General features: G+C 40.4%; 1 protein-coding gene across 2 annotated transcripts; it reads right to left on the bottom strand.

Annotated features, from left to right (window-relative positions):
- Window positions 1-275: 275 nt before the first annotated feature.
- Window positions 276-24106, bottom strand: Tbpl2 (TATA-box binding protein like 2). 2 transcript variants are annotated; one of them, XM_021156421.2, is made up of 7 exons: window positions 24038-24106; window positions 22161-22621; window positions 21428-21515; window positions 13682-13773; window positions 9724-9891; window positions 3418-3515; window positions 276-352 (listed from the first exon to the last, which is right to left on the bottom strand). In XM_021156421.2, the coding sequence occupies exons 1-7, from the start codon at window positions 24104-24106 to the stop codon at window positions 276-278; spliced, it is 1053 nt and encodes a 350-aa protein (XP_021012080.1). The 2 variants fall into 2 exon arrangements, with proteins under 2 accessions (XP_021012080.1, XP_021012081.1); XM_021156422.2 differs by having other exon boundaries at window positions 3418-3512.
- Window positions 24107-24689: the final 583 nt, after the last annotated feature.

The following is a 24689-nucleotide window of genomic DNA, read 5'->3' as shown; positions in this document are numbered from 1 at the left end:
ACTCATTGAGTAAGAAATTTTCATTTCTTAATCATGGCTATTCACACAGAATCATTTTGTAATAAATCAAACTACAATTTAGGCTACATAGCAGACCCTGTTTCCAAAACAAGGCAAAATCAAACAAAAAGACATAATCAATTAGCATAATAATAGAGACCCATGGCTGCTAGAAAACAAAGGATGCTTCTAGACCCATGTGTAGAAGAAATCAGCTCTCTCTCTGCTGTGCTTAATCACATATCCAAATCATTGCTTGAAGCCCAGTGATGCACTCAGACTTTCTTAAAACTTTCTAGAATAGGATACATGTTTTCAAATGCTTCATAGATCTCAGAACGCTCTTTGGCACCTATAAAAAAGTCCAAGTGTATATAATCTTTAATATAAGAACACCACAAACATTTTTCATGCTAAAATTTCATTTTGCCATGTTCAATTGCTGCCTCTTTTATTTTGGGAAATGCTCTAGTTAAATATCCCAGGATGGCCTCAGAACAGACCCATCTGTGTCTGCCTCCCCAGTTCTGGGATTATAAGGATGCCCAATTTTGTGACTGGTTTCAAGATGACACCTCCTTAGTTGTTTACAGTGAGTAGCATTTCTTTGTAATACAGAAAAGAATTGGAAAAAGGGCACTATAGCCATAGTCTCTCTAAAACACATGCTTTAAGGCAGGAGTTCCCTTAATTTTCCCTCTCTGTGAATCTTGTCTTTAGTCATACAGGGATTAGTAGAGATATGAATGCAATGTTCTATAAGAGACCTAAGACTAACACCCTCAGTTCCTGTATCCAAACCAACTACCAGCAGAAATAACTACTGTGGATCCACTAACTTCTGGCTAGTGTCTTGTTTTCAATGTACTAATTTCTAACACAGCAGAGTATATAATTTCCTAATTTCATAAATGATAGCAAAAGCAAGAAATTGAAGTTACCTAAATCATAAAACAGCAGCTATGAGGGAGACATGCAGCCAGCATTCCTTCCTTTACACTAGAAGTCATCAACCAAGTGCCATCTGTACTCATTCTTACATGTTCAAACAAGATTTTATCAAGTTAGTGCTAGTTCTAGTGATGAGGATCAGACCCAGGGCCCTTTACATTCTAAGTAGAATCTTCTCTTTCCAACTGTGTCTCAGACTTCATTCAATATTTCCTTACTAAGTAAGGTATGGACATCAAAGGAAACCTTAGTCTCTGTGATGGTTTGTATATCCTTGGACCAGGGATTGGCACCATCTGAAGGTGTGACCTTGTTGGAATAGGTGTGACCTGGTTGGAATGGGTGTGTCACTGTGGGTGTGGGTATAAGATCCTCACCCTAGTTGCCTGGAAGTCAGTCTTCCACTAGCAGCCTTTGGATGAAGACATAGAACTCTCAGCTCACAGAAGTTGGACTGGAGAGATGGCTCAGCGGTTAAGAGTACCAACTTCTGTCTTAGTTAGGGTTTTACTGCTGTGAACAGACACTATGACCAAGGCAAGTCTTATAAAAAACAACATTTAATTGGGGCTGGCTTACAGGTTCAGAGGTTCAGTCCATTATCATCAAGGTGGGAGCATGGCAGTATTCAGGCAGGCATGGCACAGGAGGAGCTGAGAGTTCTATGTCTTCATCCAAAGGCTGCTAGTGGAAGACTGACTTCCAGGCAACTAGGGTGAGGATCTTATACCCACACCCACAGTGACACACCCATTCCAACCAGGTCACACCTATTCCAACAAGGCCACACCTTCAGATGGTGCCACTCCCTGGTCCAAGGATATACAAACCATCACAGTCTCATAGTCTAATTAATAACCAATATTGAAAACCACTACCTTATAGCAGCAGCCCCAACTAGGTGACCCTGCTATTTTAAGTAGAGTTTACTCTCCCTTTTCTGTTTGCTATGATGAGAGCCCCTTTGGGATCTACATTATCTCTAATCCTGGCCACTGAGGTAGCAAGATGTGGCCTGCTGTACTGAGAAAGGGCTGGCTTTGAAAATGGTTGAGTATTCAGGCAGGCATTCAACTGCCAGCTCTATTACTCACTAAACTTTGCAAACGTTAAGCATCTCACCTGACCTCCAAGTTTCAGTTTCCTTACCAGAAAGACAGCATCCTTTCTGATAGGTTAGTGAGAGAGTTATGTACACTAATGTTTGTGTGAAGTCTTTTCAAAACCACAGGCCACTTTATTATCCTTGAAGAGCATATGGCAGGATTAGGGACACTGGATGGTCAATTTAAGTACACCTGGCTTAACTTCTCTTTTAATGAGATTCACTACAACATAACTCCATCTCCAAAGCGCTGCGATGCTGCCAGATGGGTATTTGCATTCTAACACAGGACAGGTACATGGTAGGTACCCAAAATTAAGAGTCTGTTATTTAGATATCAGATTTGTGAATTCATCTCGTGCCCACCAACCAGCAATACAATTACCTGAACTAGCCAAACTGTGTGTGGCGGTATTGGGGATGGGATCTTGCTATGTAACCCTGGTTGGTGGCCTGGAACTATGTAGACTAGAATGACCTCTTATTTGTATAGATTTGCCTGTCTCTGCTACCCAAGTGTATGGATTAAAAGATAGTGCCACAATACCCAGCCTTCTGTACAATTTTAAAAATACTACTGGAAGTCTTGATAAACTATTTAGAAGGAAGGTTTGATTATAGGAGAATATACTATAGATGCCTCTAAAGGAACTTGGAAATTTATGCTCAAAGAGTTTAAAACAGTAATAAATGAAAGTTTAACTTCTGAGCACTTATACCAATAATTCTCAAACAAAGTAGTCAAGTGCTTTTCCCATTTATACATCACAAACACAAGGGAGCATACATATATCTGGCAATGGGAAGACACATTTGATTCACTAACCTGTTAAAACAGGAGTAAGAAAAAAGCAATAGAGCTGGCAAAAACAGGGTACTGACTATATTTTGTCAGCTAACAGACAAGAATGACTTCTATATATTTAAGTGATTAGGAGAAAATATAACACTACCATTATGTGGCACTTTTAAATTGTAGTCACATAATTCACAGTCCAAACCCTCTTTATGATGCCAGGTCTATCAGAGTAAATGTTTAGTGTTTGGCTCTTTACAGAGAAGATGTGTCAGTCCCTGCCTTAAAACATTGTACAATTTATTAAAATTCCCCTTGAAGAGACTCAAGTAGCAAGTTAAGCTGCATGTGTGATGATGGTTGATATAAAGCAATATGGCAAGATATAAATACACATCAAGTAATATGAATTTTAGGAATTGAGATCTGAGGGTGATATCATTTTCTCTCCAGTATGGCAAAAATTACCCATTATGAACAGAATGCATACAATTCCATGAAGTAGTAGTGAAGCATGCACACAGCTTTACATTTTATGCAGTGGGATAGTAGCCTTAGAACTTACCTGTTAACACAACTTTTCCAGATGCAAAGATTAGCAACACAACCTGTGGTTTTACCATCTTATAAATAAGGCCAGGGAAAAGTTCAGGTTCATAACTGCTGAGACAGAGAAAATGATAAATAGGATTGCCATTCACTGGTTTTCCAAAACATTCAAGATCCCACATGTTAAATCTCACCTCACAGTTGTAGAAAGTACCATTTTACTAAAAGCCTCTTCTTGGTTCTCTCAGCAAGAATAGTGTTTTGAGTGTAAATTTTGTTTTTATGCTAGGATTAAACCCAGAGCCCTACACATTTTAGGGAAGTGCCGTGACACTGGGCTACAATCCTGGCCCTAACTGTAGACACTTAAGACATTCAAAACCAAGAGCTTTTAGTGACTGGGGATTGGTTGCTAATGCCTGTAAATTCTAGCACTCATGAGACCAAGGAAGAATTGAGAGTTTAAGACAAGTCTGAGCTACATAGTAAGACTGTCTCTAGAATGATTACATTTTATTGGTTTCTTTTTTTTTATTTTTAATATTTTATTACATATTTTCCTCAATTACATTTCCAATGCTATCCCAAAAGTCCCCCATAGCGCCCCCCACTTCCTTACCCACCCATTCCCATTCTTTTGGCCCTGGCATTCCCCTATATTGGGGCATATAAAGTTTGCAAGTCCAATGGGCCTCTCTTTCCATTGATGGCCGACTAGGCCATCTTTCGATACATATGCAGCTAGAGACAAGAGCTCCGGGGTTCTGGTTAGTACATCATGTTGTTCCAACAATAGGGTTGCAGATCCCTTTAGCTCCTTGGGTACTTTCTCTAGCTTCTCCATTGGAAGCCCTGTGATACATCCAATAGCTGACTGTGAACATCCACTCCTGTGTTTGCCAGGCCCCGGCATCGTCTCACAAGAGACAGCTATATTTGGGTCCTTTCAGCAAAATCTTGCTAGTGTATGCAATGGTGTCAGCGTTTAGAAGCTGATTATGGGATGGATCCCTGGATACGGCAGTCTCTAAATGGTCCATCCTTTCATCACAGCTACGAACTTTGTCTCTGTAACTCCTTCCCTGGGTGTTTTGTTCCCAATTCTAAGAAGGTGCACAGTGTCCACACTTTGGTCTTCATTCTTCTTGAGTTTCATGCGTTTAGCAAATTGTATCTTATATCTTGGGTATCCTAAGATTTGGGCTAATATCCACTTATCAGTGAATACATATTGTGTGAGTTCTTTTGTGATTGTGTTACTTCACTCAAGATGATGCCCTCCAGGTCCATCCATTTGGCTAGGAATTTCATAAATTCATTCTTTTTAATAGCTGAGTAGTACTCCATTGTGTAAATGTACCATAATTTCTGTATCCATTCCTCTGTTGAGGGACATCTGGGTTCTTTCCAGCTTCTGGCTATTATAAATAGGGCTGCTATGAACATAGTGGTGCATGTGTCCTTCTTACCGGTTGGGACATCTTCTGGATATATGCCCAGGAGAGGTATTGCTGGATCCTCCGGTAGTACTATGTCCAATTTTCTGAGGAACCGCCAGACTGATTTCCAGAGTGGTTGTACAAGCTTGCAATCCCACCAACAATGGAGGAGTGTTCCTCTTTCTCCACATCCTCGCCAGCATCTGCTGTCACCTGAATTTTTGATCTTAGCCATTCTGACTGGTGTGAGGTGGAATCTCAGGGTTGTTTTGATTTGCATTTCCCTGATGATTAAGGATGTTGAACATTTTTTCAGGTGCTTCTCTGCCATTCGGTATTCCTCAGGTGAGAATTCTTTGTTCAGTTCTGAGCCCCATTTTTTAATGGGGTTATTTGATTTTATTGGTTTCTTAAGCAAGGCCTCCTTGTATGTTTCTAAGATTGGTCCAGTACTTGCTATGCATAGCTCAGGCTGACCTTGATCTTGTGGCCTTCCTGCCTCGGCTTCCTGAGTTCTAGGATTTCAGATCATCATGACCAGCTAACTTTTGGCTTCCAGTTCTGGGCTGGTGCCCTGAGCAGACCTTGGACTTAAACTTCACAGCCAACCCCACAACACCCAGAGGAAGCTCCACTCCCAGGTTCTCTTAACAAGCCCAGGATCATAGAACCAGAGGTTGAGGACTTAACATCTGTCCCAACACTGGGAGTAACTGGGACCAGCAGGATCCAGGGACCCAGGAAACCCCACCTGACCAGTGGCATGGATTCATTCCAGTCTGAGCAGGTGCCCTGAGCAGACCTTGGGCTTGAACTCCACAGCCAGCCCCACAATACAAAGAGAAAACTCCACTCCCAGGCACTTTAACACGCCCAGGATCACAGGATCACAGAATCACAGGATCACAGAGACAATTGGACTAGAGTTCTGACACAATAAGGATCACAGAAAGGATAGGCTCCAGTTAGACATAGGAAGGTCAGGTAGCACTAGAGATAATCAGATGGTGGGGGGGGGGCAAACTAAAGAACATAAGCAACAGATACCAAGGTTACTTGGCATCATTAGAACCCAACTCTCCAACCATAGCAAGACCTGGATACACCATCACACCAGAAAATCAAAATTCAGATCTAAAATCACTTCTCATGATGATGATAGAGGACTTTAAGAAGGGTATAACTAACTCCTTTAAAGAAATATAAGAAAACAGAAGTAAACAGCTAGAAGACCTTAAATAGGAAACAAAAAGATCCCTTAAAGAATTATAGAAGAAAACAATCAAACAGGGAAAGGAAAATGAACAAAACCACCCAAGATCTAAAAATGGAAATAGAAACAATAAAGAAACCACAAGGGAGACAACCCTGGAGTTAGAAAACCTAGAAAAGAGATCAGGAGTCATAGATGCAAGCAACACCAACAGAATACAAGATATAGAAGAGAGAATCTCAGGTGCAGAAGATACCATAGAAAACATTGACACAACACTCAAAGAAAATGCAAAGAGCAAAAAGCTCCTAACCCCAAACATCTAGGAAATCCAGGACACAATGAGAAGACCAAACCTAAGGATAAGAGAGCCAAGATTCCCAAATTAAAGGGCCAGTAAATATCTTCAACAAAATTTTAGAAGAAAACTTCCCTAACCTAAAGAGAGAGATGCACATAAACATACAAGAACCCTACAGAACTCCAAATAGACTGGACCAGAAAAGAAATTCCTCTTGTCACATAATAATCAAAACACAAAATGCACTAAACAAAGAAAGAATAATAAAAGTAGTAAGGGAAAAAGGTCAAGTAACATATACAGGCAGACCAATCAGAATTATATCAGACTTCTCACAAGAGACTATGAAAGCTAGAAGATCCTGGGCAGATATTGTACAGACCCTAAGAGAACACAAATGCCAGCCCAGGCTACTATACCCAGCAAAATTCTCAATTACCATAGATGGAGAAAACAAGATATTCCATGACAAAACCAAATTTACACAATATCTTTCCACAAATCCAGCCCTGTGGGGCAATGGGCTATGCACAGACAGCTTGGTCTCCAGTCGAGCTGAGGTCTGAACCCTGGTAGAACCTGGTGGTGATAATTCATCTACATGGGATGGTAGGTGTTCCTTCATGTCTCCTGGACCCCTGGCTCCTGTCAAAGTTACTGTCCCCACAGCCCCCACAGGAGAAACATGTCTTTTAGTCATATACACAATGTCCCAAGCTTCTAGTCTTCAGGATAGACTCCTCTCCAGTTACCTAGCAACAGCAAGATAACAAAGCCCACTATATGAGGGGCTGCTTGGCCCCTCCTCACTATCTTAAGCTTTTACTTTCCTTACTCTCCCTCTTACTTTTTCTCTCCTCTCTCTCTTATTCTCTAACCTCTTACTCTCTCTGTCTAAGCTCCATAGTGCCTATCACAGTTCATGACTAACATTGACAATTTGTCTTTATTTTAGTCAGCCAACTCCAGATGGTCAAGGGACTGAGGCTGCATAGGTGGCCAGTAGTACCTTATCAGCTACTACACAATACTCACCTGGATTTTAGACCCTTAACAAGTACTTATTAGCATATTTTCTTAGTTTAAAACTAAAGTGGAAATGCTCACAAAAAGCTATAAAGAGGATTGTAATATAGATTGATAGAGAAAGTAGCAAGGGGGAAACTATGTTGGTAATGTAGCTAGGTGGTAGAGCCCTTGCCTAAGAGACAGGAGGCACTGGCTTTAACAGCCTCCCCCACCCCCTGAACCCGGTTGTGCATGCTTATAATCCTAACACTCAGGAGGCTGAGACAAGAGGATCACTTTATTGTGAGACCAGCCTGTGTTACATAGCCAGACCTTATTTTAAAACCAGGACTGAATTAGATGTTGAAATGAAATTTTCAGACCTTAAATTACTGTTGACCTGATCATGAGTGATGAGTGTCATGTTTCCCAAAAGCTCTGGGCATTGAGAAAAAGAGCTAAGAAGAAATCTCTTTCTCTGCTTAGAAAAGTCCCTTAAGGCTCCCAATGTTAAGAATATACACACACTGGTATTGACATCTATATTCTGTGGATGAAGGCCTGACAGAGTGCTTCTGAGGGAGGCCAGAGTGAAACTAGAAACAGTTTCAGGAAGACAAAGAATACCTTCCAGACGGACACAGCAAAAGTGACCGGGCCCCTAAATCTGGCTGGTTGGGAACACAAGACTGGTATGGGCTGCTTTTGGAAGATATAAGCCAAGTAACTGACTCTACTCTTGTTCTTCTGGCAGTTTTGTTTTTAAAAAGTGAAAATGGTGACAGGTGACTGTCACTGTCTACTGTGATCCCTCTGCATGTCATTGAGAAAGGAAGGGAAGAAGGAAGATGAATTGCATGACATGAACAGCATGTCAAGCCCCAAGTGGCCTGAAAGGAAAACCAGGAGTCTACCTCACCCATGCTTTGAGTTGAGATAGAGCTCATTCGTGTGTTCTAAGAAGGGAGCTGGAGACCTGTGGCTCAAGACTCCCAACAATAAAGTGGCAGTGTTTGCATATTTTAAAATGAAGTATAAAAATTGAGTATGTACTAAGTTTATAAATTATCCCTGGGTTGAAGAAGAAAACACACCTAGAGGCAATGTATATTGTATAAGGAAGGGACAAAGCTATTCACAAAGCTCAGACTTTTAAAAAATAAAAAAGTAATAATAATAACAGATAGCATAGTCACTCAATAAGCAAGTTGTATGGAAGAGGAAATGAAAATAATTAGGAGGAAGGAGAATGAATTGTCCAAGCTAGATCTAGGAATGAACTATAGTTTGACAGTTAAGAAAAGTCCAGATACTTTAAACTTCTGTTGGGGTTGGGTCTACAAGGAAAGCTATCAAAGCCCCCTCCTACTGTCCTTACCCACATAGTTGAACAGACTCACTGTTCACTCCCAAAGGAGGGAGAAGGGTGGAATGAGCCTGAAGTAATCAAGAAAATGGAAAAGCATCTGCTATCCTACATTAGGTTAGGAGTTTGGCCCCAGTGTGTATTCAAGAAGTATTGTGATCCCTGAAGCCTGAGCTGCCCTCTCTGAGGGCTGAGCTGAGGACAGGGAGCCACTCTGGCTGTGGAGATTAGGATTAAAGAAGCCAGGAGTTTACAAGGCTCCCTAAGGACAGGAATAATGTAAATACAGCATTGTTACAGCTACTCAAAGATGCTCCTCCCAAATAAACACAACTAGATATGATCACACTCAGAGGCTATTCCATAGCTGTCTTTCCTCCTCTCTAACACACACATTCTCTCTCTCTCTCTCTCTCTCTCTCTCTCTCTCTCTCTCTCTCTCTCTCTCTCACTCGCTCTCTCCCTCTCTCCTCTCTCCCCTCTCCCTCTCTCCCTCTCTCCCTCTCTCCCCCTCCGCCCTTCACTCCCTACCCTCCATCTAACAGCCTCAGCCCTTCACTTCTCCCACCACCATCTCCAAAGCCACTTTAGCCTATTTTATAAATTAGTGCACCTGAACACAGAAAACTCCAGCCAAGAAGCACCAGAGTTGGGTATGAACTTTGTGGGACTGCAAGCCGACTCTCTCCTGGTGGAGCTGCCCAATCAGAGATGTGGGCTAAAGTTGTTTAAGTGATCACTATGCAGCTTTTCTATGAAAAACACTATTTCAAGACACTGGCTTCATAGTAACTTTTGGTAAGTTGGGCACAGCATCTTGATCTATTCAGACACTCTGCCTTCAGCCTCTATTCTATTCTATTTATTTATTTATTCATTTATTTATTTATTTTGGTAAATGCTCATTTTCTCTGAAAGCTATCTTATATCATCAGCCTAAATTTTCTAACTGCTTTAGTTTAGTAAGTACAAGATTCAGCTTGATACCATCATACCTACTGAACTGCCGATGGGTTAGTGCCAAAATCTCCAGCCTGATGGGAAATTTCACATCACAGCTTCCAACCATGTTCTGAATTTTAAAATTGAAGAATCTGACGGGGAACCCGAGCTTCTGCACCACACGAGCATACTTTCTCGCTGCCAGCCGAGACTCCTCTTCACTGAGGAAATGCAAGCATAATTAAAGAAAGGCATTTTTGTTGTTTCTGAGATGGTCTGGCTCTACAGCCACTAGTGGGTAACTCGTAACAATTTTCCTGCTTCAGTCTCTCATGCTAGAAACTACTGGCACACATCACCACACCTACTTGACCAATGGCATCTTCGACATCCTGTCTCCTCTATTTGTGTTACACTTGTAGCCTATGCTCAACTTCCAGTGAAACTGAGTCTGTAAGCTGGGCTGTGGCTCCATGACTTTACTTGCCTAATGTGTACAAGGCTCTGGGTTTGATCTCCAGAATTACAAAAATAAAATACAAGTAAGAGAAGTTCCATGAAAGGGACCTCCCTCCTATACTTTTGTCTGTAATATCATATCAAAGGTCTGATACAGTGTATATAAGTTGAACTCAACCAACCCACCAAAAAAACTTTGATTGGCCATCTCTCATCTAAAGGGTACTTTTATTTGTTTTAGATGTTATTTGGAAAACTAACTACTGCACCATTTCTCAAAGTGTGTCCACAGACCTAAAATCTTGTTAGAGGAGCCATGACCCAGGTTTGCCCTCTGTCACATAGACACTCTTGTCTGGGTCCAACAAACTGCTGTCCACAGCCTCCTAAGTGCTTCCAGTCCTCATTACAGCCTGATAACTGCCCTAGACTAAATGTCTGGAGACATTTATACAGGAACAAAAATAAGTACCAAGACCATTTAAAAAAAATAACACACAGAAGAAAGATATGTGCCAAGTGAGTGGGATAGACTTCGATCTTGATCAGACAAATTGTCAAGAACAAATTTAAATTCCTTAAAACTTGACCAAGTTTTCTCAGCTTTCTTACTCAACTGCTATGAGACATACTCAACATGAGGGGAAAAAATGTATCCAAACACAGCCACATCTTTCAAATGGTCAGATCCTAGTCAGAGAACATGAAAATCTTAAGACTGAACCTGTAGTTTTCATCTAACATTGTTCTCCTGCCCAAACAGCAGTGAGCAGCAGCAGCTGCTGGACAGGGGCCACATCTGGTGAGTGAATCATGGGAACATAGCTCTCCTTGTGGGGTGTCTCCATCTTTAAGTTGTAAATTGGCAGTTCCTAAAAGAAAAGCCAATGTGACTCAGCTTGCCTGGATGAAGGGAAGTGTTGGATTCTCTAAATACCTCACTGTCCTCTTATGTGAACTGTGTTATATGCACTTTACTTTAATTATTCCTGTTTCTCTCTACCCAATTCTAACTCCTGACACTACTGAGTAAAACTATGTCCTGTAGAGAGATCATCTTGTATATTGTATGGATACCTCACCTGTCAATTAAAAAGCTCATAGCCTATAGCTTAGGCAGGAAATAGAGGTGAGCCATGTGGAGGAGAAATAATTCTAGGAGAGAAGGAGGCAAGGGAGGAGCCTGAAAGGAAGTGAGGAGACAGACAATGGTACCTGAGCATAGGTAACTAGTCATGTGGCAAAATGTAGGTTAAAATAAATGGGCATCTTTAGTCATGATTTAGTCAGAGTAGAGCCTAGCTTTGTGGCCATTTGTAAATATGAGTCCGAGTCTTATTTCTAGGAGCAAGGGGCAGAGCCTAACTTCAACAATGTCCCAAGTTAACCATGGAATAGATATTTTATAAAGGAAGGCTTACTTTGCTGTAAATTTCACATACAAATTCCTATTTCACTACACCTCAAAGTCTATACATATACTTGTTGCACAAACATTAGAAAATAGATTTAAAACTCTAAAGTCTCATCACAGGTGGCAAGAATTATTTGAATTTTACCTTCTGCAAATAGCCCTAAGCAAACATGTATCCTTCGTCCTTATCATTACAGAAAATAGATTGCTATAGAGTTTGAATAGTTATGCTGCTGTCTCTTGAACAAACACTCATGACTCCTTATGCAAAATTCAAGAACCAAGTAGATTCAGATAACCAGTGTCTCTACCTTAACACACTACCATCAACTGAATTTCAAAGCCAAATTCAGATAGGAATTCACAATGTCTGTGATATGAGCACATTTTCACAAAGTTAGATAATGAACTTACAATTTTGTCTATTCCCCAACCAAGCACACACTATGGTACTACTTCTAGCTCAATGTGTGTATATAGCTAATACAATTTCACTTTGTGACTTAAGTTAATACCCTCCTACTAGAGAGTTATTAAATTTTAAACTCTGCTAAAATAAACATTCCTGGATATATCTTACATGAATGTCCTATAATTACTTAAGAATGGAGGTTTTGGGGACAAGAGATCCATAGACTGGTAGAATGGAAGGCCCAGAGGTTTAGCTATACACCTGCAAAGAACTCAATGTGAAAGATCATGAGAATGGTGTCAGAATACACTCTTCAATAAGTATCCCTTGGATATTGAATAATGGTTTGAAAATATTATTTTACACTGAAATAAAATTCTAGACCTACCCTATCTAATTAATTTAAATATTTCCAGTTCTTGGCAGCCATAGTGGCCACAGGTTACCCCGGTAGGCAGCAGTATTCCCTTCAGAAAAAGCCTGTTCTAGAACAGTAAATCTCAATCTGTGAGTAACGACCCCATTAGCAAACTTTTATCTCCAAAAATATTTACATTATAATTCATAACAGTAGCAAAATTACAGCTATGAAGTAGCAATGAAAATAATTTTATGCTTGGGGGTCACCACAACATGAGGAACTATATTAAAGGGTCTCAGCACTAGGAAAGTTGAGAACCACTGCTCAAAATGAATCAAAATTCCACTCTTCTTTCTCCCAAATGAAAAAGACTAGAGAAACATTGACAGTCAATGTTCATATCATGTTCTAGAAGGGGAAATGCCTTTCCAAAAAAGATTCCAAATGATGAAGAAAAGTGAAAAAAAATGAATCAACTGACTGTGTTTTCAAAACCTCCTCTAAAACATGGTAAATAGTAATCTGGAAAAATATTTGTAGTATAAAATTATAAAATACATAAAATATAAAAGTTTGTTAACAAAGGGAAAGTATCTCTAGAATACTGGACGAAAGATATAATAAGCATCTTACATGTTTATGATGAAGTATTTAATCTCACTGATCATGAAATATAAATGTAAACAATGTATTTTTTTCAATAAATGAAGTAGCTATAAATAAGCACATTGGCAGGCGATGGTCATAGAAGGAAATGAATCATCTGTGGTCTGTAGCTGAACATCAGTACCACCTCTCAGGAGGGGGCTTGCTGGTCACCTGATACAGAAGGGCACCAATTCTCCTGGCAGCTTTGTTAAAAAAAAAAAAAAATCATCAGTTTGGAACTTCCTCTGCAGGAGAGCCAGGAAAGAGGAATCTTTTCAGAGGTGCCTCCTGAGTGAATGCTCAAGAAATTTCCCATTTAGAAAGTTCTACCTTCCTAAGATATATATCTTTTGTATACAATATATGCATGTATAATAATATGCATATAGTATAACATTATATATAATGTGCATGAACTTGTTTTTAACATATATATTTTATAAAGAATATGAGTGTGTAATATTTAGATCTATAACATATATGTGTTTATATTAAGAGCAAGTTGTTATAGTCATGTTCCTAGAATCTTAACCAAACATGTGACTATAAAAGTGTGATACAGCTTAGATATGTAAGACTAATAACTTTTAACATGTTAATTGTTTGGCAGTAAAAAATATATATTACTCCCACTGTGAACTTTCACACAAATGCTATGCTTAATTTCTTACATAATGAGTTGCCTATAGGGTAAGAGTGAAAACTTCTTCCTCATACCTTTTGGCTCCTGTACAGACCACTTTCCCAGAGCTAAATATGAGGGCTGTTGTCCTTGGCTCTCGGATCCTCATTATTACTGCAGCAAACCTCTGCAAACCAAAGCCAATGTGAGCATTAGTCTCTCCTGGAAGTTACCACTAGCCCAGTTGGAAAGTTGGGCTTTATATATGAAAATCTTGAGGAAACTGAAACTAAATGGGAAAAAACAAACAATGTCTAGGTCTGTTCTCTACACATTAACAAGAATTATAGTTATAAGATTATTTTACAGCCATTTTAAAAGTAACCATGCCAGTTCTATTTCTCTCATTTAGACATATAACAAGAGTAATTTGAATTTATTTAATAGACAAGAAATTAAGTAACCTCCAATGTTATCAGAACTTGGTAAGGATATAAAACTACAACTAGTTAAATTTACATCGACATACTTCCTTTTTCTCTTACTGGATCCCGTTTCTAAAGGAAGAGTATAGATGGAGAGCCGAGGATATGGCTCTATTGGCAGAGTGCTTGTTGAGCGCACATGCTGCCCTGAGTTTCATTGCCCAGATGGAAATAATCCAGGTTTGGTAGCCCAGCACCCTGGATATGGAGATATGGGAAAAGAAAATTCAAGATCATCCTTGGCAGCATATTAAGTTTGAGGCAAGATTGAAATACATTGAGATCTCATCTGAATAAACAAACATATTTGAGTTCGGTGTTGTAGTACATGCCTATAATTCCAGCACTTGGGAGACTGAGGCAGGAAGATTCCAAGTTTAAGAAAAGCCTAAACTATGGACTATCCAGAGACTACCCGACCCGGGGATCAATCTGATAATCAGTCACCAAACCCAGACACTATTGCATATGCCGCAAGATTTTGCTGAAGGGACCCTGGTATAGCTGTCTCGTATGAGGTTATGCCAGTGCCTGGCAAATACATAAGTGGATGCTCACAGTCATCTATAAGATGGATCACAGGGTCCCCAATGGAGAAGCTAGAGAAAGCACCCAAGGAGCTGAAGGGGTCTGTAACCCTATAGGTGGAACAACAATGTGAACTAACTGGTATCCCCAGAGCTCATGTCTCTATCTGTATATGTAGCAGAAGAATGGCCTAGTTGGCCATCACTGGGAAGAGAGGCCCCTTGGTCTTGCAAACTTTATATGCCCCAGTACAGGGGAACGCCAGGGCCAAGAAGTGGGAGTGGGTGGGTAGGGGAGCAGGGTGGGGGGAGGGTATAGGGAACTTTCAGGATATCATTTGAAATGGAAATAAAGAAAATATCTAATTAAAAAAAAAAAGAGGTGGTTCCCCCCCCCCCAAAAAAAAAGAAAGAAAAGAAAAAGAAAGAAAGAAAGAAAGAAAGAAAGAAAGAAAGAAAGAAAGAAAGAAAGAAAAGAGGGGAGGGGAGGGGAGGGGAGGGGAGGGGAGGGGAGGGGAGGGGAGGGGAGGGGAGGGGAGGAGAGGAGAGGAGAGGAGAGGAGAGGAGAGGAGAGGAGAGGAGAGGAGAGGAGAGGAGAGGAGAGGAGAGGAGAGGAGAGGAGAGCCAAGTCGATCCGAGCCTAAACTATGTGGCTTAATTCTATTTCAGGAGAAAACAAACCCACTATAGAAAATGAAATTATGGACCCCGCAGAAAGTAGTCTGCACAGGTGAGAGTGGGGACTACAGAAGCTAACAGCTTCTGGGACAGGCGAGAGCCATAAAGCTTCTGAGGCACCGCCATTTTCAGGCTCCAGACATCCGGCCACTTCCCGGCCAGAGGACAGGTATCCGCCCGGCCCGGGAGGCCCTAGCCTCAGGATCTACAGGAGCCATCTTGGTTCCGGGACTCCTCAGAAAGTAGTCTGCACAGGTGAGAGTGTGGAGTACTGAAGCTAACAGCTTTGTGACAGGCCAAAGCAACACAGATTCTGGGAAAGGTCCTGTTTTGGGCCTTCACCTTCGACCAGGAAGAGATCCAAACGCCAGATAACTGTGCACCTTCCCTGTAAGAGGAGAGCTTGCCTACTGTTCTGACCACTGAAACTCAGAGGAGAGAGCTAGTCTCCCAAGTCTGCTGATAGAGGGCAATGGAATCACCAGAGGAACAATCTCTAAACAGAGACAACTATAACAACTAACTGCAGAGATTACCAGATGGCAAAAGGTAAACGTAAGAATCTTACTAACAGAAACCAAGACCACTCACCATCATCAGAACCCAGCACTCTCACTTCACCCAGTCCAGGGCACCCCAACACACCCAAAAAGCTAGAGCAGGATTTAAAAGCATATCTCATGATGATGGTAGAGGACATCAAGAAGGACTTTAATAACTCACTTAAAGAAATACAGGAGAACACTGCTAAACAGGTAGAAGACATTAAAGAGGAAGCACAAAATTCTCTTAAAGAATTGCAGGAAAATGCAGCCAAACAGGTGATGGAATTGAATAAAACCATCCAAGACCTAAAAAGGGAAGTAGACACAATAAAGAAAACCCAAAGTGAGGCAACGCTGGAGATAGAAAACCTAGGAAAGAAATCTGGAACCATAGATGTGAGCATCAGCAACAGAATACAAGAGATGGAAGAGAGAATCTCAGGTGCAGAAGATTCCATAGAGAACATTGGCACAACAATCAAAGAAAATGGAAAATGCAAAAAGATCCTAACTCAAAACAACCAGGAAATCCAGGACACAATGAGAAGACCAAACCTACGGATAATAGGAGTAGGTGAGAATGAAGATTTTCAAATCAAAGGACCTGCAAATATCTTCAACAAATTTATAGGAGAAAACTTCCCAAATCTAAAGAAAGAGATGCCCATGAACATACAAGAAGCCTACAGAACTCCAAATAGACTGGACCAGAAAAGAAATTCCTCCCGACACATAATAATCAGAACAACAAATGCACTAAATAAAGAGAGAATATTAAAAGCAGTAAGGGAAAAAGGTCAAGTAACATATAAAGGCAAGCCTATCAGAATTACACCAGATTTTTCACCAGAGACTATGAAAGCCAGAAGAGCCTGGACAGATGTTATACAGACCCTAAAAGAACACAAAATCCAGCCCAGGCTACTATACCCAGCCAAACCCTCAATTGCCATAGATCGAGAAACCAAAGTATTCCACGACAAAACCAAATTCACACAATATCTTTCCACGAATCCAGCCCTTCAAAGGATAATAACAGAAAAAAACCAATACAAGGACGGAAACCACGTCCTAGAAAAAGCAAGAAGATAATCCCTCAACAAATCTAAAAGAAGACAGCCACAAGAACAGAATGCCAACTTTAACAACAAAAATAACAGGAAGCAACAATTACTTTTCCTTAATATCTCTTAATATCAATGAACTCAACTCCCAAATAAAAAGACATAGACTAACAAACTGGCTACACAAACAAGACCCAACATTTTGTTGCTTACAGGAAACTAATCTCAGAGAAAAAGATAGATACTACCTCAGAATGAAAGGCTGGAAAACAACTTCCCAAGCAAATGGTCTGAAGAAACAAGCTGGAGTAGCCATTCTAATATCGAATAAAATCTACTTCCAACCCAAAGTCATCAAAATACAAGGAGGGGCACTTAATACTCATCAAAGGTAAAATCCTTCAAGAGGAACTATCAATTCTCAATATCTATGCTCCAAATACAAGGGCAGCCACATTCATTAAAGAAACTTTAGTAAAGCTCAAAGCACACAGTGCACCTCACATAATAATAGTGGGAAACTTCAACACACCACTTTCACCAATGGACAGATCATGGAAACAGAAACTAAACAGGGACACAGTGAAACTAAGAGAAGTTATGAAGCAAATGGATCTGACAGATATCTACAGAACATTTTATCCTAAAACAAAAGGACATACCTTCTTCTCAGCACCTCATGGTACCTTCTCCAAAATTGACCAAAAAATTGGTCGCAAAACAAGCCTCATCATACAAAAATATTGAAATTGTCCCATGGATCCTATCAGATCACCATCGACTAAGGCTGATCTTCAATAACAAAATAAATAATAGAAAGCCAACATTCACGTGGAAACTGAACAATACTCTTCTCAATGATTCCTCTTGGTCAAGGAAAGAATAAAGAAAGAAATTAAGGACTTTTTGGAGTTTAATGAAAATGAAGCCACAACATACCCAAAATTATGGGACACAATGAAAGCATTTTTAAGAGGAAAACTCACAGCCGGAAATAATCAAATTCAGGGGCAAAATCAACCAAGTGGAAAAAAGAACTATTCAAAGAATCAACCAAAGGAGGAGCTGGTTCTTTAAGAAAATTAACAAGATAGATAAACCCTTAGGCATACTCACTAGAGGGCACAGGGACAGCATCCTAATTAACAAAATCAGAAATGAAAAGGGAGACCTAACAACAGATCCGGAAGAAATCCAAAACACCATCAGATCCATCTACAAAAGGCTATACTCAACAAAACGGGTAAACCTGGATGAAATGGAGAAATTTCTAGGCAGATAGCAACTACCAAAGTTAAATCGGGATCAGGTTCATGATCTAAACAGTCCTATATCCCCTAAAGAAATAGAAGCAGTCATTAATAGCCTCCCAAACAGAAAAAGCCCAGGACCAGATGGGTTTAGTGCAGAGTTCTATCAGACCTTCAAAGAAGATGTAATTCCAAAATTACAAACTATTCCACAAAATAGAAGCAGAAGGTGCTCTACCCAATTCATTCTATGAAGCCACAATTACTCTGATACCTAAACCACAGAAAGACCCAACAAAGATAGGGAACTTCAGATCAATTTCCCATCTGAATATCAATGCAAAAATACTGGAAAACGGGAACCAAGAACACATCAAAACAATCATCCATCCTGACCAAGTAGGTTTCATTCCAGGGATGCAGGGGTGGATTAATATATGGAAATTCATCAACATAATCTACTATATAAACAAACTCAAAGACAAAAACCACATGATCACCTCATTAGATGCAGAGAAAGCATTTGACAAAAGCCAACACCCATTCATTCTAAAAGTCTTGGAAAGATCAGGAATTCAAGGCCCATACCTACACATGATAAAAGCAATCTACAGCAAACCAGTAGCCAACATCAAAGTAAATGATGAGAAGCTGGAAGCAATCCCACTAAAATCAGGGACTAGAGAAGGCTGCCCACTTTCTCCATAACTATTCAACATTGTACTTGAAGTCCTAGCCAGAGCAATTCGACAACAAAAGAAGATCAAGGGAATACAAATTGGAAAGGTAGAAGTCAAAATATCACCTTTTGCAGATGATATGACAGTATATATAAGTGACCCTAAAAATTCCACCAGAGAACCCCTAAACCTGAAAAACAGCTTCAATGAAGTAGCTGGATATAAAATTAACTCTAACAAGTCAATGGCCTTTCTCTACACAAAGTTTAAACAGGCTGAGAAAGAAATTAGGGAAACAACACCCTTCTCAATAGTCGCAAATAATATAAAATACCATGGTGTGACTCTAACTAAGGAAGTGAAAGATCTGTATGATAAGAACTTCAAGTCTCTGAAGAAAGATATTAAAGAAGATCTCAGAAGATGGAAAGATCTCCCATGCTCATGGATTGGCAGGATCAATATACTAAAAATGGCTATCTTGACAAGAGCAATCTACAGATTCAATGCAATCCCCATCAAAATTCCAACTCAATTCTTCAACAAATTAGAAAGTGCAATCTACAAATTCATCTGGAATAACAAAAACCTAGGATAGCAAAAACTCTTCTCAAGGATAAAAGAACCTCTGGTGGAATCACCATGCCTGACCTAAAACTGTACTACAGAGCAATTGTGATAAAAACTGCATGGTACTGCTATAGCGACAGACAAGTAGACCAATGGAATAGAAGTGAAGACCCAGAAATGAACCCACACACCTATGATCACTTGATCTTTGACAAGGGAGCTAAAACCATTATGTGGGAAAAAAACAGCATTTTCAATAAATGGTGCTGGCACAACTGGTGGTTAACATGTAGAAGAATGCAAATTGATCCATTACTATCTCCTTGTACTAAGGTCAAATCTAAGTTGATCAAGGAACTCCACATAAAACCAGAGACTCTGAAACTTATAGAGGAGAAAGTGGGGAAAAGCCTCGATGATATGGGCACAGGGGAAAAATTCCTGAATAGAACAGCAATGGCCTGTGCTGTAAGATTGAGAATTGACAAATGGGACCTCATGAAACTGCAAAACTTCTGCAAGGCAAAAGACACTGTCAATAAGACAAAAAGGCCACCAACAGATTGGGAAAGGATCTTTACCTATCCTAAATTGCATAGGGGACTAATATCCAATATATATAAAGAACTCAAGAAGGTGGACTCCAGAAAATCAAATAACCCCATTAAAAATGGGGCTCAGAGCTAAACAAGAAATTCTCACCTGAGGAATACCAAATGGCTGAGAAGCACCTGAAAAAATGTTCAACATCCTTAATCATCAGGGAAATGCAAATCAAAACAACACTGAGATTCCACCTCACACCAGTCAGAATGGCTAAGATCAAAAATTCAGGTGACAGCAGATGCTGGCGAGGATGTGGAGAAAGAGGAACACTCCTCCATTGTTGGTGGGATTGCCAGCTTGTACAACCACTCTGGAAATCAGTCTTGCGGTTCCTCATAAAATTGGACATGGTAGTACGGGAGGATCCTGCAATACCTCTCCTGGGCATATATCCAGAAGATGTTCCAACCAGTAAGAAGGACACATGCTCCACTATGTTCATAGCAGCCTTATTTATAATAGCCAGAAGCTGGAAAGAACCCAGATGCTCCTCAACAGAGGAATGGATACAGAAAATGTGGTACATTTACACAATGGAGTACTATTCAGTTATTAAAAAGAATAAATTTATGAAATTCCTAGGCAAATGGATGGACCTGGAGGGCATCATCCTGAGTGAGGTAACCCAATCACAAAGGAACTCACACAATATGTACTCACTAATAAGTGGATATTAGCCCAGAAACTTAGAATACCCAAGATATAAGATACAATTTGCAAAACACATGAAACTCAAGAAGAATGAAGACCAAAGTATGGACACTTTGCCCCTTCTAGAATTGGGAACAAAACACCCATGGAGGGAGTTACAGAGACATTTTGCAGCTGAGACAAAAGGATGGACCATCTAGAGACTGCCATACCCGGGGATCTATCCCATAATCAGCCTCCAAAAGCTGACACCATTGCATACACTAGCAAGATTTTGCTGAAAGGACCCTGATATAGATGTCTCTTGTGAGGCTAAGCTGGGGACTAGCAAACACAGAAGTGGATGCTCACAGTCAGCTAGTGGATGGATCACAGGGCCCCCTTGGAGGAGCTAGAGAAAGTACCCAAGGAGCTAAAGGGATCTGCAACTGTATAGGTGGAACAACAATATGAACTAACCAGTATCCCCTGGAGCTGGTGTCTCTAGCTGCATATGTATCAGAAGATGGCCTAGTCGGCCATCAATGGAAAGAGAGGCCCATTGGTCGTGCAAACTTTATCTGCCTCAGTACAGGGGAACACCAGGGCTAAGAAGTGGGAGTGGGTGGGTAGGGGAGCAGGTACGGGGGCAGGTATAGGGGACTTTTGGGATAGCATTGGAAATGTAAATGAAGAAAATGCCTAATTAAAAAAGAAAAATAAAAGAAATGAGACTTGTCAAAATTGTACAAGGAAAATAACCTAAGGTAAAATTAATGATTGAAAGGAATACGGAGGTATCTTACCTTTGGGTTATATTCTGTGTTTTTGGCATTCAGGGCTATTTTTCTCAGGTCCAATTTACAGGCCAGATTTGCAGTAGAAACTACATTCCTGAACAAACAAGTCAGAAAATCATAAAAGTATAGTTTCAACACCAACTTTTTAACTTGTTTCATAGACTGCCTTAGCAACTTGCTACGGGGAGAATTCTCAGTTTGAAATTTAAAATACTGTGGTCCCTAGTAAACCTCAGTGTGCTCACATAACATTTTCTAACATTTCACAACTAAAGTTAAGGTTTAAATCTTAAATTTTTCAACTAGTAGCAAACTATGTCTCAAAACAGAAACCACAAATCCAAAGAAATTTCCAAATCAAACTCCTTTGTGTTTATCCAGCCTTAACTCCTATTGTTAAAACTTGAATGCTTTGGTAGAAACAATACAATCTTTCAAGAATGTGTAAAGAACTGGTGCTTCCTTTTATAAGTAACCAGACCACCATTGGTTATAATCCAAGAAGAAGGGGAAGGAGGACTGGGGAGATGATCTACTTGAGATAGTATTGGGAGGAGCGGGGAGCTGATATTGGGGTATAAACTGAATTAATAAATTTCATAAAGATTAAAAATAACTGAAAAAAATAAAGCAATCTGAACTTCTCTGCTTTACACCATTATCCTGAAATTAGCTACCATGTTCTGAAATATAAATTGCATCTAGCAGCATCCCTCACTTGAAAAACAAGTATACTTACTGTAATTGAGGCACAATTCCAGAAAATCCTGGAACAGGGTTCATTGGCATCATGGATGATATCAATGCCACAGGTAAGGCATTGGAGTTTGGTGTTTCTGGAGAGGGCTGGTTGGAGTCAGCATCATCAAAGCACAGACATGACTGGGTATCTGGTGAAGTGTTGCTATTCAAGTTCAGCTCACTGCCATGTTCATCGGGCAACTTCAACTGACTTTGTCGATCTCGAGTCCTACAGCTTTCCTCACTTGCCAGCTTGTTTCCACTGACAGTTTGGTCTCTATTTTCTTGGGTAAGTTCATCTGGTAAGAAGCTTAGATCCACAGATGAAAAGTCAGTGGATGCCTTTTTGATGCCACCAAGATGTGGATGAAACACAGTCTCTGGATTAGATGGAAGTGAGTGCATGTCTAAAGGCACTCCTGGGCTGAGCAGTTGAGACATAGCTGGAGGAAAGTCATCCTAGGCAGTTTGCAAAACAAAAGAAATCAAAACACTAGTGTTTTACACCAGTGGGATTCCACTATGACAGGAAGGCAATGGGTTCAGTCTAGAAGGTGGTCCAAGATTGCTTAAATTCATACCCTGCCTCCTACTACAAAGTACCAACCAAGATTCTACTACAGTATGCTTAAAAGTGTATCTTATAGCTGGAAAGATGATGCATAAGAGCACTGACTGCTCTTCCAGAGGACTCAGGTCTGTGGCTTCCACATGGCTACTCTCAACCATCTGTAACTCCAGTTCAGGGGGACCTGATATCATCTTTTGGACTCATCTACTGGGCATCAGGGAAACAAATGGTGCACATACATACATGCAGGCAAAACACTCATACATAGAAAATAAAGATAAATAAATCTTTTGTTTGTAGGTCTTAAAACATAGAAAAAGCATTTATCATATGATGTTTTTCCTACTTCAGTTATAGCCTACTAAGCTGTCCCTCGCCTCAGCTGTTAAAGAGAGCAGCTGCACTCTATCAGTTAGCCATAGCACCAGTTGACTGAAATGTTCCTTCAGTCTTAAATTCACATTTAGTTTTTAAGGATTTATTTTTATTATTTTGTCATTATGTATATGTGTGAAGGGAGCATGTGCAATTAGTGTAGCAGTCTAAGGAATCTAGAAGGAGTTATCAGACTTCACTGGACCTGAAATTACAGAAAGTCATGAGCCACATGGTTCCCAGACATGGGTGCTGGGGACTGAACTTAGGTTGTCTGCAAGACTGGTAATTGCTCCTAACTATGTAGCTAACTTGATGAACCCAGGAAACTCACATTTTATACTAAGCAAGTGAACATCGGAACATAATCTTAGTTGGCTAATCAACACTAATTAAAGACTCTGCATTGCTTTTTTTTTCTAATCAGAGAAAAGACTTAAAATTATATGAATTTAGGACAGATAAATAAGATACTGAGATTTAAATGTTAGAAAGTATTTCAAATTGATATTTGTTTTGCTTTGGAGATAGTCTCTCATTGTAGCCCAGGCTGGCATCACCCTCTATAGTGTTGGATTACACCTTTAATCCCGGCAGGAGGATTAGTTCAGGAGGCAGAGGCAAGCAGATATCTGTAAACTTAGTTGTTCACTGTTAGTTTGAGAAGCCAGATGTCCTGTACCTGGCCTGGACTGAGCAAAGCAGGAGCACTGTAACCCAAGGTAACTGCTGGCATGTCACTTTACCACCAGGACCAGGTCATCTAACTTCATGACTAGGGTGTCTGATTGGCAACCCTGGTCACCTCACTCAAGTTCAACTGGAGGGTCTGGGTAATAGCCTGCCTCTTGGGGTGGATTTGTCATTTCAAAGAGATCCCCAAGGCCAACACCAGCCCTTGTTCTCAGCAATGTGGCTGCCAGGCTCACCTGGATGGTATAAGGATCCAGGAAGAGGTCCAGGTATATGTCCTCCTCCATGATGAGAGAGCCTACCATGTAGAGCTGAGGACAAGCAAAGGAATCAGCATCCAGGCAAGTGGGAGAAGCTTTGTTAGCACCAGTCTGGCTGTGGGAGCAGATACCTTTTATCAGCCTCAGGCAGCACGCAGTGAGGCGGGACCAGCTCCGCTGCCTTGCACAGATGCTGTGAATGAGCTGAGGAGTCAGGTGAGAAGCAGAGAAGGAATTGATGAGCCAGGCAAGACACAGCTGGTGGCACCCAGAAGAAGAGGAGGGCCGAGACTAGTGCTTCCAGTAGAGCAGCATGATAAGGTTAGTGCAGTACACAGTGAGAAAGAATGCTTTTCTCTTCTGCCTTTATCCTTATCCTTTTCCTTTTCTTTTCTTCTTTTCCTTCTCTTTCCCTTCCCCCTTCTCTTCTCATGTAGTCCAGGCTAGCCACAAACTTGTATATCCTCCAGCTCCTAAGTTCTGGGGTTACAGCATGCATGAGCATCACCATACCCAGATTCTTAGATGTGAGATTTCTAATATTGATTTATCTTTGTTGGCATGTGTGCATGGACACATGCACAGTGCAGAGCTCATGTTATGGTCAGAAGACAGTTTTCAGGAGTAG

This window comes from Mus caroli, unplaced genomic scaffold (genome assembly GCF_978045245.1).
Source record: "Mus caroli unplaced genomic scaffold, Mus_caroli_1 scaffold_2, whole genome shotgun sequence".
In the NCBI taxonomy this organism is placed as follows: domain Eukaryota; kingdom Metazoa; phylum Chordata; class Mammalia; order Rodentia; family Muridae; genus Mus; species Mus caroli.
This window is presented reverse-complemented; position numbering and strand designations above follow the sequence as displayed.

Excerpts from the sequence above, each read along its gene's own strand:
- Tbpl2 (XM_021156421.2), bottom strand. The coding sequence starts at position 24,106 with ATGGTAGGCTCTCTCATCATGGAGGAGGACATATACCTGGACCTCTTC. Across the intron at positions 21,516-22,160 it reads GGAATTGTGCCTCAATTACA|GAATGTAGTTTCTACTGCAA; the intron begins GTAAGTATACTT and ends TTGTTTGTTCAG. Across the intron at positions 353-3,417 it reads TGGAAAAGTTGTGTTAACAG|GTGCCAAAGAGCGTTCTGAG; the intron begins GTAAGTTCTAAG and ends ACTTTTTTATAG.